Below are 13254 nucleotides of genomic sequence, written 5' to 3'. Positions count from 1 at the left end.
CTGAACTAAAGCAAGTTAAATGTACCTAAGGTTACTGCTCCTCAATAGCCTTGCATGTCATGTCAAGGATTAATGGTGTTTATGGTTGTTTCATAAGACCATAATTTTCCCATACAGCAAAAAATGTGCTCGCGCTTTTGCTCTTAAGTCTACCTCTTCTCCGATCCATCACACCATATATTTGTCATGTTAATTCAGTTTTTCAGGTGGATACCTGCAGATTTATCTATTTATATACACCCCCAGGTGCCAAACTGGGTTAAGGGAATTTTCTTAGCATTGCTACTGTGTCCCAGCAGGTGACTTCATATGGCTCTGCATCGTCTTTGTCCAGCACTGAAAGCGACACCTGAGCTACATATACGGCCACCCATCCACAGTAATGTCAGTTCCTTTCTTTCTGCTCATTTGGATGCAGACCTGTTGTTTGTTCTTGTCCTTTTCTCAAAGATTTTCTCACAGTGTGCAATGGAATATGTCCTTGCCGAAGACTACCGGGTTTAAAACATGTAGTGCCTGTCACATGCAGATGTCTGTGACAAAGCTGATGCCTAGGCTCTTTGCCTGACTGTGTCTTGCGGGGACAGCACCTGAATGAATCCCAAGATGATCCTGGACTTCGAAGCTTAACTGTACTTCATCGAACAGCGTCAGAAGATGCATAAGTACCGTCCCTGGTCAAAGTTGAGGATGCAAACCCATTTCGGCAAAGGTCCCCTTCAGACTCCAAGCCACTTGAAGAACAGAGTTGCTTTCCCTCACTCTACCACTTTCATCAGAAGAACTCACAAGGACATTATGGTGCCTCGCAGTCTCCTGCCACGGAACGAATATGGTTCTGATGTTGGAAATGAGGACTTATTGTTACTCCTGTTATTTCCTGGTGCCAAAGAAGGGCAGAGGCCTTTGTCCTATAATAGACCTTTGTCCTCTCAATTCTTCTTGAAAAAGGACAAAGTCAAGATGTTTACATTGGCCCAATTCCTATCTGCCCTGAATTGAGTAGAGTGGATGGTAGCGCTGGAATCACAGGAAGCCTATTTTCACATTCCAGTCCTGCAGTCTCACAGGCGTTACCTGTGAGTCAAGAGCATTTTCAGTACTCCATGCTTCCTTTGACCTCATCAGTGCCCTTCTGGTATTCATGAAAGTGATGACACTAGTTGCAGCGCACGTTCAAAGGTTTGTAATACCTGACTAGGGAGGAATTATTGTCTCCTTCATTTAGGAAAAACCACCACTCTGCTAGCGTTTTTTGCTCCAACTCGCACCTTGGAAAAAGGGGAGAGACTCCATTACAAAGCTTTGAGCTTTTATATCTAACATGCTTAAGACCATAGGGTGGACAATCACCTTTCAAGTAAGCATTCCAGTGTCTACCTATCCATACAAGAAAAACCCTCTCACAGGCTTTGGTGGGCAGCCGCCTGGATTATGGAAACGCCTTACTGGTCAGAGCTAGTGAAGCACTACTATCTGGTATCAGGTAGTCCAGAACACCGCAGCACGCCTAGTGTGCAACCCCAGACCCCTACCGCCCACTCCCTCTGAGTCTACTCTTAGATCGCTCCATTGGCTTCCAATCAGGAAACATGCTACTTTTGAGCTCCTACGCTTGGTACAGAAATCTCTATCAGGAGAGGGCCCCACCTATATCCATAATAAGCTTCATCAATATCTTTCCACAAGAAATTTGACATCAAAAGATCAGCATCTACTCTGCCCCCAATGCATTCGCACAGTTAAATAGGGTAGCTGATCTTACTCCTGTCTTGACCCACGACTGTGGAGCAAGCTACCGCAGCACATCCGGGAGTATTGTGACTTTGCCTGCTTCAAAAACTTTTTAAAACCCAGCTCTTCTAATGTCTCCAATCCTTAATTTTTTTACCCCTCACCTGTTATGCACTTCAGTGTGAGATACCCCTTCAGGGTTTATTCACAGTGCCATATCAGTCTAATTTCACATAACAGCTCTTTGTGGGCTTTGTTGGGATGAAAAAGGGTGAGGCAGTGCAGAAAAAAACCAGGCCCCCAGAGGGTCTGAGGGCTCATTCAAATGACGCCAAGGCTGCTACCACTGTATGACACAAAAAGTTTCTGCTCTGGACATCTGTCAGGCTACTACTTGGGTCTTGCTTCATACTTTCACAAAGCTCTCCTGCCTTGATAGCCAGGACCCTTCAAGACAAAGACATGGTATCCTGCAGGTATCAATCACATTATGCACTTTTGTCACTGTGAAATGATTCAATTTGACACTGGGTTTTCAGAATACATCAAATCAATACAGTTTATACAATTATTCTAGGGTTGTCCTTGTAGTATTTCCACTCTACAATAAAAACCTTAGAGCATCATTACAAAATGGCAGACATATTGTTGAACCCATCACCATTCACAAAACACTGAATCAAATGACAGATACATTACAAACAGTCTCCTTATTACAGAAAACTTAGTTGCCCTATTTAATCAACGTGCAATCCACATGGAAGTAGTCATCCAAAAGAAATCACATTCATGGCCAGTAACACCCTCTCTTCGTTCTAAAGTCAGTTTAATTCTCTCGTTCTTTAAAATGTTTAAATAACTCCTCCTTTATGTATTGTCCAAATACACAGGCGGGAAGATCATTTTGCCCATTCAGTCCTACAGGATTTATTAGTTTGAGCCATTCCACTGACAACACACCATTGGAGGCACTGCTTTGGTATCTTTTCAAAGTGATGAATCTGGGGCTAGAAGTATTCATTAGAAGATCAAGTTACTTACATTTGGTAATGTTTTTTCTCATTGATACTCTGTCTATCCTCAGATTCCTCGCCGCCCTCCCACCTCTCCATTCTGTGAAGAGGACTCTTTTCTTTATCACTATGTATATATGTTAGTTGTAGGAGGCTGGCCTGGTGTGTGGTGGGTACCCAAGATACTTGCACCTTATACCAAGTCCAGGTATCCCTTATTAGTGTATTGTAGTCAGTGTCTAGAAGCCAGGCCCTCTAGAGGTAGCTGTGGATGAGCAGCCAAGACTTATCTAGGAGACATGCAAAGCTAATGCAATACCACTGTAGTCACACTTAGTACTTACACAGATGAAAGGAAACAGTCAGTGTTACAACAATAAAGGTACTTTATTTTGGTGATACAAATACCAAAAATACCATATAGGCTATACTCCCTTAGGAGGTAAGTAATTCACAAATTGTATACACTAGTATGCAGAAATAGGCATAAAACAGTTAGAAAATTAGTGAAAATCACAATAGAGAGAAATAGCCGTAGGGGGAGCACAAACCATATACTAAAAAAATGGAATGCGAAAGTGGGTCCCCCACCTAGGTAAGTGGAGTGTGTAGAAGGGAGCTGGGAGTACTAGGGAAGCCCAGAGGTAAGTTCCATAACCCACCCCAGCGACCAGGAAAGCAGGATTAAATCACTTTAAATTCCCCAGAACACCCACTTAGAAGAAAAGAAGAATAATGCAAAACACAGAAGAGACTGCAAGACACACACAGACGATTCCTAGACAAGAGGACCTGTGGTAGAAGGGGACCAAGTTCAAGAAGCACAGCAGAGTCCAGGAAGGGTAGGAGACCCTACCCACCAGACTAAAGGAGCAAGTGGTGAGTCTACGGTGAAGAAGCAGAGTCAGCACTGTACCCAAGAAGACGAAGTCAAGTTCTAGGAGGATGCAGGTGATGTCCCACACCAGAAGGAGGATTGCAGTCAGATTTGTGTCTTTGGAGTCTGCCAGTGAGCCTTGGCACACACTAAACTTGCGGTTAGCGGAAAGTGGAGCTGCCGGGGACCAGGAAGGACCAGGCGGATTCTACCCAGGAGCGGGAGTCATGGGGGACCTCAGCAACACATAGAGCCCACAGAAGACCAGGCAACACCCACAGGAGTCCCACAGGACAGGGAACACGAAAGTTGAGGAAGAGGCCCATGCAGCACTACGAAGAAGGCTCCCACGCTGCCAGAGAACCACTCAGGGAGCTGTGTGTGCTGGGGGCTGGAGCTTCAGGATGCCTGAAGATCTCGTGGAAAAGATGCCAACAAGCCTTGGGAGCTGCAAAGGACGTGGTGCGCTGGGATACTGTCCTGCGTGGGCAGGCACGGGCTTACCTCCATCCAAGTTGGACAGCTGTAAGAGAAAACCATCAGGACCACTTCAGTCCAACACCCGTGATGCAGAATCCATGCAGCTCAGCAGGAGAGAAGATCCACACAGCCGGTCGTTGTTGCAGTCGGTGCCTGCAGAAGCAGGGGAGTGACTCCTTCACCCCAAGGGAGATTCCTTCTTCCTTCTGATGCAGGTTGAAGACAGGATGCACAACCAAGGAAATGTTGCAGTTGCTGGAAGGAGCCGTGGATACAATGTTGCAGGAGGTGTCTTGCTTCCTTGTTGCAGCTTGTTGGGTCCTTGAGCATCCAGATGCAGTTTCTTCGGTCAGAAGTCGAAGTGGAGGTTGAAGAGGAATCCTGCTGGAGTCTTGCAATTCAAATCTTAGGAACCACCCAAGAGAGAGACCCTAAATACCCCTGAAAGGGGAATTCCTAGCTGGGTGACCACCTTTCAGGAGGGGGCTCTGACGTCAACTGCTGGCACTGGCCACTCAGATGCTCTAGAGGTCCCAGCCAACCTTGAATCCAAGATGACAAAACCCATGGACCCTCTGGAGGACTCTGAGCACCACCCCTGGGGTGGTGATGGCAGGAGTGGTCACTCCCCTTTCCTTTTTCCAGTTTTGCACCAGAGCAGGGGCTGGGGGGTCCCTGAACCGGTGTAGACTGGTTTATGCAAGGAAGGCACCAAATGTGCCCTTCAAAGCATTGCCAGTGGCCTGGGGAGGCTACCCTTCCCAAGCCTGTAACACCTATTTCTAAAGGGAAAGGGTGTAACACCCCTCTCCCAAAGGAAATCCTTTGTTCAGCCTTCTTGGGCTTGAGCCTCTCAAGCAGCAGGAGGGCAGAAACCTCTCTGGGAGGTGGCAGCAGCTTGGGCTGCCTGGAAACCCTCAGAAGGATGTATTGGAAATACTGGGGGTCCTCTAAGGAGCCCCCAGACTGCATGGGATCATACAACTAATGCTTGCAAAAGCATTGGGGTATGATTCCTACATGTTTGATACGAAACATGCCCACGTTCGGAGTTACCATTATGTAGCTTGATATAGGTATTGACCTATGTCCAGTACACGCATAAAATGGCATCCCGCACTCACGGAGACTGGGAAATGGGCCTGGAGTTCATGGGGGCACCTCAGCTAGTGCAGGGGAGCCCTCACACACAAGTTCTTTACACCCAGGCCTCTGGGCTGGAAGGCCTGCCTGCCATGGGGTGACGTATGAGAGACCTTGTGCAGTGAAAAGTGGCAGTGAAAGGGTGCTTGCACCTTTTCACGCAGGCTGCAATGGCAGTCCTGCAGAACCCTTTGCTTGGGCTCACTGTGTGTGGCAAAATATATGCTGCAGCCGATAGGGATCCCCTGGAACCCCAATGCCCTGGGTACCTAGGCACCATATACTAGGGACTTATAATGGGGCACCAGTGTGCCATTTGTGGGATGAAATACAGATTTTGAAACAGAGCATAATCACTGAGGTCCTGGTTAGCAGGAACCCAGTGAACACAGTCAAACACACTGACATCAGGCAGAAAAAGGGGGTAACCATGCCAGGAAAGAGGGTACTTTCCTACATTAGTTCAGATCTGCACACTGTCATATCTGATTAGTTATTAAGCTCCGTGTCCACCGGCACAGACAGTGTCAAGAAAGAAAGTGACCTCAGTATGTAGGGTTGGCACATAGAATGTGACTGGCATCACTTCCAGGTTGAGACAGAGCAGTCACGAACTTGCACAATGCAACCTGCTGGTGCACAGAAACAATGGTGAGGAAATTCTCCAGATCCAGTCTGGCAGCTGAGGCTACTCAAAAATGAGAAATGTATTGTTAGATAAAATATTTACCAGAAGGGACGATGCTGAAGGTAAGTAACTTGTTAATTAATACTACTTGGTAGTCTTGCTGTTGAAACGACCTACATTCCTACCTGCCAGTTGTGCCATGGGTGTTCCAACGTAGGTCAAAGAATGCTGTATCAACATCACATCTTGAGGACAATCACTTTGTAAATAGTTTGTGTATAGAGTCATTGAATATATTTATATGGATAGCTTTAAAGTCTGGCATGCATCTGACATTCTTGGATCTTCGTTTCACACTACTGAGCTCTGCTGATGAACAGAGAATAACATCTTTTGGAGTCTAAGCTTTAGAACACAAACTATTTCACATACAAACTCACAGCACAACACTGTATTGCTCCCGATCTTGCTCTGCCAAATTCAGGTATGGTAAGAAACGGCATTCCCTACTGCAGCATTCATGTTATCAGGTAGAACAACCTCCCACCCGGAGAGCACTACTATCCTCGATTCCGAAAGGTCTGAAAAAGTTATTTTGGATACTCACTACCCATTGATCTGCTCCCACAAGTGTCCTACTGATGTGTCTTCACAAAAGTGTACCCCCTCCAATTTAACTTGTTTTAGTTAACGTTTATAAACTATGTAGAACATTGCATTTACAACAGATCCATAGTTAGAAGGACAGGCCTGCATAAATAGAAATGCGTTGATTCTTCAGTAGATAAATAGATGTTACGTCTTTAATACTGTTCTTGTGTTTTGCAGTGGAGTGAGCATTAGTGTTCTCAGGCATGAAGCAGAATTCTATGGGATCACTCCTCTAGGTAAATGTTTTTTGGATTCAGTACACTTTTGTGGAAGTACATTTCTAAAAGAAGCAGTCACTCAATGCATAGTTCTGAAATACTTGTAGATACGTAACTTAACTTCTCTGTGGGGAGTGATTGCTAATAGAAGGGAGTCAAATTGTGTTGTTTGTTCTTTCAATTTATATATTTGTATGACCTTCAGGGGCACTGAAAGAAGACATGATTCAAGAGAAATATTTAGGACCTGGTTATAAAATGTAATCTGCAAATATGCTAAGGTGTAGGGTTACTCATCAGTTCGGAGTTTCAGAATGTTTCGTAATTCACAAATATTTCCAAGAGTTTTTCTAGGAAAGTCCGATAGTTGCACCTTCTCAGAATTACATCCTCATACAGAAATGTTAGAGATACAGATTTTGCTTCTGAAATTATAAGCTAAAGTGCACTTTCTCTGTCTATTTTTGTTTCTCCATTGAGCAAACTATTTTCCCTATATAAAAATCTCTTCTTTTTTATCAGTTTATGGGGAATTCCCATCCCGTTTCAACCTCGAAAAAACATTTCTCCTCCTTATAAGAAATAGATTTTTCAGCTTTTTCCTGGTACGAGCACGCTATGGGCACAATTTGAGTTTTACATAGAACTTGTGTTAAAATTGCTCCCAATTTTGCATTGTTGAGTTCTATATTTTTGCCAGCAGGAAACTGGTTTGTGCAATGGTTGTCTTGCTGAAAAGCCTTTGCTGCTTGAATCAGTCTCCTGCCAGTGGATTATATGAAGTTTTTACATGAAGTATGTCCTCATGTAAAAGAAAATCACGTGGGCTGCTGTCAAAAGCCTCTCTCTCTCTCTCTCGCGATAATTTCATACCATCTTGAGAAGTTTCTCTTCAAAGAAGTTAAACTGTTTCAATCATCTTTATTTCCAAACTGCCTGCAAGTGTTCTATGAGCACCCACAAACTTGTTGAGTTACAGGTTTTTTCCAGACTAAATTCACGTCTAAAACTAGATTTTCTGACATGGAAATTCCACTGTACTGGTGGCATATCCACTGTAGGAGGCTGGCTCAGTTTATGTTGTATATCTATGGTGTAGCACCCTATACTGAGTCCAGGCAACCCTTAGTGATAGTGTTTCAATGTCCAAATAGCAAAGGTTCTCCAAGAGTAGCTATGGTGAGCAGCTAATGCTTAACTAGGAGGAGTGTAAAAAACTTGCAATACCACAATAGTCAGTCAGTAACTCTCACACAAGAAAGAACCAAACCAGGTGTTGCAAAAATAAAGTATTCTTTATTACGACACTACTGCTGCACTAATACTGGTATATCTCCATTTGGAGATATCTACATACACAATGCACTTAGAAACAAACAGGAATATCATAGAAATATAGGGGATCCTATGGGTGGACCAAACCATATACTAAGAAAGTAGTATAAGAATAGTGATGCCCAACCCCAGGTAAGTGTGTTAGAACCCCAGGGGCTGGAGGAGTAAGAAATTACCAGAGGTATGTACCAGAAATCCCATAGGCATCTGGGTGCAGATGTGTTATCGAGCCAGGTGTCCCATAGGCTAACACAGTACCATTGCGCTTGGATTATTATGGATTCAGGACCCTTCCGAGTGGACCCAGAGGAAACCTATTGGCACAAAGAAGGATGGCTAGTGCCCCCATCTGTGGATACCCAGAAGACCGGAGTACCTACATCAGGGAGCCCAGGTGCATAGGGGTGAAGTGGCGTCGGAAACCCGAGTCAGTGGGCATCTCGGTTGTCCAGTTGCTGTCGCGACCCGTGGACCAGGCTGGTGGAACCCAAAGGTGGATTCCATACGTGAAGGATCTGAAAAAGAAGGGGGCGCTGTCCAGACCACTCGGAGATGTCCAGGTTGATCAGGTAGGCAATGCCCACCCTCTTGGAGTTGAAGTTCCTGCAGGACAGTGAAGGAATAAGTCCAGCTGGGAAGTCCAGAGGGATTCAGGAGATCCTTGGAGTTGTCACGAGCTGTCCCACGTCAGTTGCCGAATTGCAGGAGGGTCAGTGGCCAGCAGGACCACCAACAAGCCTTGGCGAACGCAAATAGCTGATGCAAGCAAGACTGCAGGTTTTGGGGGACCAGCAAGGTCCTAGTGACTCGACCCTTGGAAGGGAGTCAGGACAGGCCTTCAGTAGGAAGAAAGGAAAGCCAGCTAGAGGAACCCCCATGAGTGACCCACTGGCAGCAGGCACAGGGAGACACAGAGAGGCCTCAGCAGCACACAAAACAGTAGTCCCACGTCACAGGAGCTGCAGAGTGGAAGCTGGTCTAGAAGTTGCAAAGTGCTGGGGGTGGGACTTCTTGGAGCTCGAAGATCTCTTGGAGAAAGAGCCAACAAGCCTTGGCAAGAGCAACAGTCGCTGTGGCCAGGAGTTCTTTTCTAGTGGCTGCAGCAAGGGTCCTCTGTCTTTCAAGTTGGTCAGCAGACAAGTTGGACCCAGAGTGGACCACAGAACCACCACCTGTGAGCAGAGCCTTTTCGTAGTCTGTGGGACCAGCAGGATCCACCAGCCAGTCGTCTTGTGGTGCCTGCGGATGCAGGGGAGTGACTTCTTCACTCCAAGGGAGATTCTTTCTTGCTTCTTGGATGCAGTCAGAGTCCTTGTGACCCTAGAGGATGCTCAGCCACGGATGTTGCAGAAATCTTGCAGGAACTGTAGAAACAATGTTGCGGTGTCCTTTGTGTGGTTTCACGCCAGAGCAGGAACCAGGGGTTCCCGAACTGGTGCAAACCCTGATTATGCAAGTAGGGCACGAAATGGTTCCTTCAAAGCAGTCTGGTGGTATGCAGAGGCCACCCCACCCCAAGCCCAGAGTCACCAATTTCAAAGGGGGAGGTGGTAACACCTCTCTCTTGCAGGAAATCCTTTTTTCTGCCTTCGCCTGCTTGAGTTAGGCTCATCAGCAGGAGGGCAGAATAGTGTCTGGGGTCGGCAGCAGAGTGGGCTGGCAGCAAGACCCCGTAAGGCTGCACAGGCAGAACTGTTAGATCCTCTAAGGGCCTCCCAGAGTATATTGGATCATGCAACTAGCACTGGAATCAGTGTAGTTGCATGCTTCCAACATGTTTGAGACTAAACATGCCTAGGTTCGGAGAAGCCATTATGTAGTTGGACCACTCGTGTTGACCAGTGCCCACTACATACCTTAAGATGGCTTCCCCACACTGATAAAGCCCAGGGAAAGGAGTCTGGGGTTTGTAGGAGGGTCCTCACACTTAGGGTCATGCACCCTGCCCTTGGGCTGAAGGGCCTACAGAAGGGTTGATTTAACAGTATACAAGTGCAGTGACCTTGATATAAGGCAAGCCTTACATCTAAAGTATGTGACAGGCCTGCAGACGCCGTTAGCGTGGTCTCCCGTGGGTGGCATAATACATGCTGCAGCCCGAGGGAGACTCCTGGTGTACCAGTGTCCTGGGTACCTAAGTACCGTATAGTTGGGACACATATGGATGAACCAGTATACCAATTGTGGGGTGTAAAAGTTCACCTGCAGCCAAATGTAGAGGAGAGAGCACAGCCACTGGGTCCTGATTAGCAGGATTCCAGTGTACTACAGTCTAAACATACTGACACCAGGCAAAAAGTGGGGGTAACCATGTCACAAAGATGCTACTTTCCTACATCCACCATTTCTGATTCTGTAATTGAGGAGTGGTATTGTACTATCAAGAATGCATTAACTTGTGCTCAGAAGCTCAGCTTATTTACTCAGCTAGCCATGTGAATGGGACCTTCAGTACTTCAAAGTGTGTGCTCGGTGAGTTGGGTTCTCTTCATGTATGTAAATGGCATTAATAAGCTTACCACACTTGGATAGGAGCATCAGTGTTTTGCATTGATGATAGTGATGAGAACACCACATTTCCATAATGATGGTGTAAATTTTGCATGAGCTCACCACTGGCTATCTTTTACATGAATTGTGTTACCTGTGTTGGTTTTTGCATGCCCTGCAGCAAGGGCGGTTTGTACCTCCCAGCTGCAGTCTTGCCCCCTGCTGCCCATGTTGGTGGCTCTGTATGGTGGCTGTTTTTCCCCACCATATGAACACGCCAGCCCTGTTCATTAGTGAATGTAGACATTATGTTTCAGAAATACTTTAACTTTTGGTGTGGGATGCTCCCAGTATTTAATTGAAGGCATACAAGCATGCAGGGCTCTGTTTCATGTTGTGTGTCTGCAATATCCTACTGCGGTCGGACAGGAAGGTCTGTGGGTGTCTGTGGTAGCACTGCATTGTCTCTAGAGTAGTGGGTGATCTCTCCTTTCAGCACCACTCGTACTGTTGAATGCTCCATCAGTCATGCATGGGTGAGGTTTTGCATTGCATTCAGGTGATTGCTTTCTTGAGGAAAACTATGAAGATATGCACATGCATCATGATGGAACACAATTTCTGTTGCAGTTTTGACATCTGCTTTAGCCTCTCTTTTATACTCTTTTTGTTTAGTGAGAAGACTTTTACTCTGTGATGAACTGGAGCGCTCGTCTTGTGGCAGTGTCCTTTTTCATGGCTACTTACCTCCTCCAGGTACTGTATACTTAATTATTCGTTTATATTCCTCACCCCACAGAACTGCTGCAATAGGTGAATTTACTCACATACTGTTGATGCCATTCTGTTTTCACAGTAGCGCACGGTCCTGTAGTCGCTTGTTTAGATATGCATATATTCACAATTACGTTCTAAAGGTTGCTTTGTCCAGTCCCAATTGAACGTATATATGGTGAATCTATCTATTCTGCTGCAAGTGAAATGGGATATTGTGGGCATTTATGTAAACAATTGTGAGGAGTTTGGATTTTGCTGTTGATGCTTGAAAGCAGTTGTACCCTAGAACAAGTACTTTGGTGTTGTGGGAAGTCTGCACTATTCTTAGAATCATTTACAGGATAAAGGGTGTGGTAAAGCATGACACATCTAATTAGTTCTGATGGTTTAAATTAAATGGAAGATTACTCACTCAGACCCAACCGAAAGTTAATGCATGGATTCATGAGCTATAGCCGAGCCTTTAAAAGAATTGTACAGTACTGGAGAACTGAAACCGTACCGAGAAATAGCTGATTGTTTATAGGTGATGTCAGGGACTGCTGCTGTGTAGAAGCCAACCTTCTCTGTGTACAAAACAGCACATAAAACAAGATCAGTACCATTTGGGGAACAATATGTACAATTTAAAGAAAATAGCCTTGGCCTATCCACTGCATAGATAAACTAAATGTTTTATTTTCCCTGCAATTTCACATTTTTATGCTTTTCTGTTTGTCTTTTTAGGATAGATTATCATTTGATAGATTTGATATAAATAGGACCTTATTTTCAGAATTTGAAATAAGTGTTCTGTTTGTATAAACCACTAAGCACGTTTATTTAACCTCTTCCCTGCTAGGCTTTCCACCGCTAATCCTTTTTTTGGCTATTCGGGGTAGTTTACTCTTCGGCCCCCATAGCATTTTGTGCAAAATCATCATCTTCCCAGCTATCAGGAACATGCAGGCTTGACTCAGAAAAACAATTTTTTCAACACAGTTTTGCCATTTTACTGGGACATAGTCAATTTTTCCTATTTTTGTGCTTTCAGCCTCCTTCCAGTTAGTGGCAGAAATGTGAAACCAGAAAGCTATACATTTCTGAAGCAAGGGGTCATTTTCGTAGATCCTTCAAGTTATTCCTATAGAGAGTAACAGTTAAAATAAAAAAATAATGAAATTGAGTTGAAAAAACAGCCATTTGTTTCTACGTTTTCATCTGCAACTTTTTCTAACTATGGCAAATTTTTGATAGCAATATACTGTCATGTCCTCTAGCCCCTTCTGGTTGCAAGGATATATATGTCTTGGAGGTTCACCAAGAAACTGCGATACCCAGAGCCAGTAACTGAGCTGCACCTTGCAATGGTTTTTCATTTTGTACCGGGTATTTAACAATTCATATGGTAAAATATAAATAGTGAAAAGTAGGTATCAAGGAAACCAATGTATTTCCAAAATGGGCACACAATATGGAGTTTAGAAGCAGGGGTTATTTGCACATCTCTGAATTTGTGGATACCTATACTAACATGTGAATTAGAGGGTATTTCTAAAAATTACTTCTTTCTTACACATTGTCTTACATTTACAAGGTGCAAATGCATGGTAATACAATTGGTAATTACCACTTGTTGTACTATTCTGTGTTCCCCTAAGTCTCCCAGTAAAAAATGGTATCTCACTTGTGTGGGTAGGGCTAGTGCCTGCGACAGGAAATGACCCAATACATAACATTACCTAGGACCCATTGCAAGCCTCAAACTTTGACTGAAAAAACACATTTTGCTCACATTTCTGTAATGGAAAGGTAAATTGCACAGAGCCACAAACTTCCTTACAACCAGCATTCTCCTAGGTTTTCTGATCAAAGTGGTACCTCACTTTATGAGTAGGCCTAGTGCCTGAGACAGGAAACATCTAAAAA

The 13254-nt window shown here is 44.7% G+C and overlaps 1 protein-coding gene across 1 annotated transcript in view; it reads left to right on the top strand.

The window, feature by feature from the left end:
- KCTD3 (potassium channel tetramerization domain containing 3) overlaps positions 1–13254 on the top strand; it is a 290532-nt gene that overhangs the window by 116855 nt on the left and 160423 nt on the right. Inside the window, exons 5-6 of the mRNA XM_069233892.1 lie at positions 6704–6762; positions 11245–11325. Of these exons, the coding sequence (XP_069089993.1) occupies positions 6704–6762; positions 11245–11325 (140 nt within the window). The remainder of the gene's footprint in view (positions 1–6703; positions 6763–11244; positions 11326–13254) is intronic.

Source organism: Pleurodeles waltl, chromosome 5 (assembly GCF_031143425.1).
Source record: "Pleurodeles waltl isolate 20211129_DDA chromosome 5, aPleWal1.hap1.20221129, whole genome shotgun sequence".
In the NCBI taxonomy this organism is placed as follows: domain Eukaryota; kingdom Metazoa; phylum Chordata; class Amphibia; order Caudata; family Salamandridae; genus Pleurodeles; species Pleurodeles waltl.
Note: the sequence above shows the minus strand (reverse complement) of the source record. Positions and strands in the feature narration are given on the sequence as shown.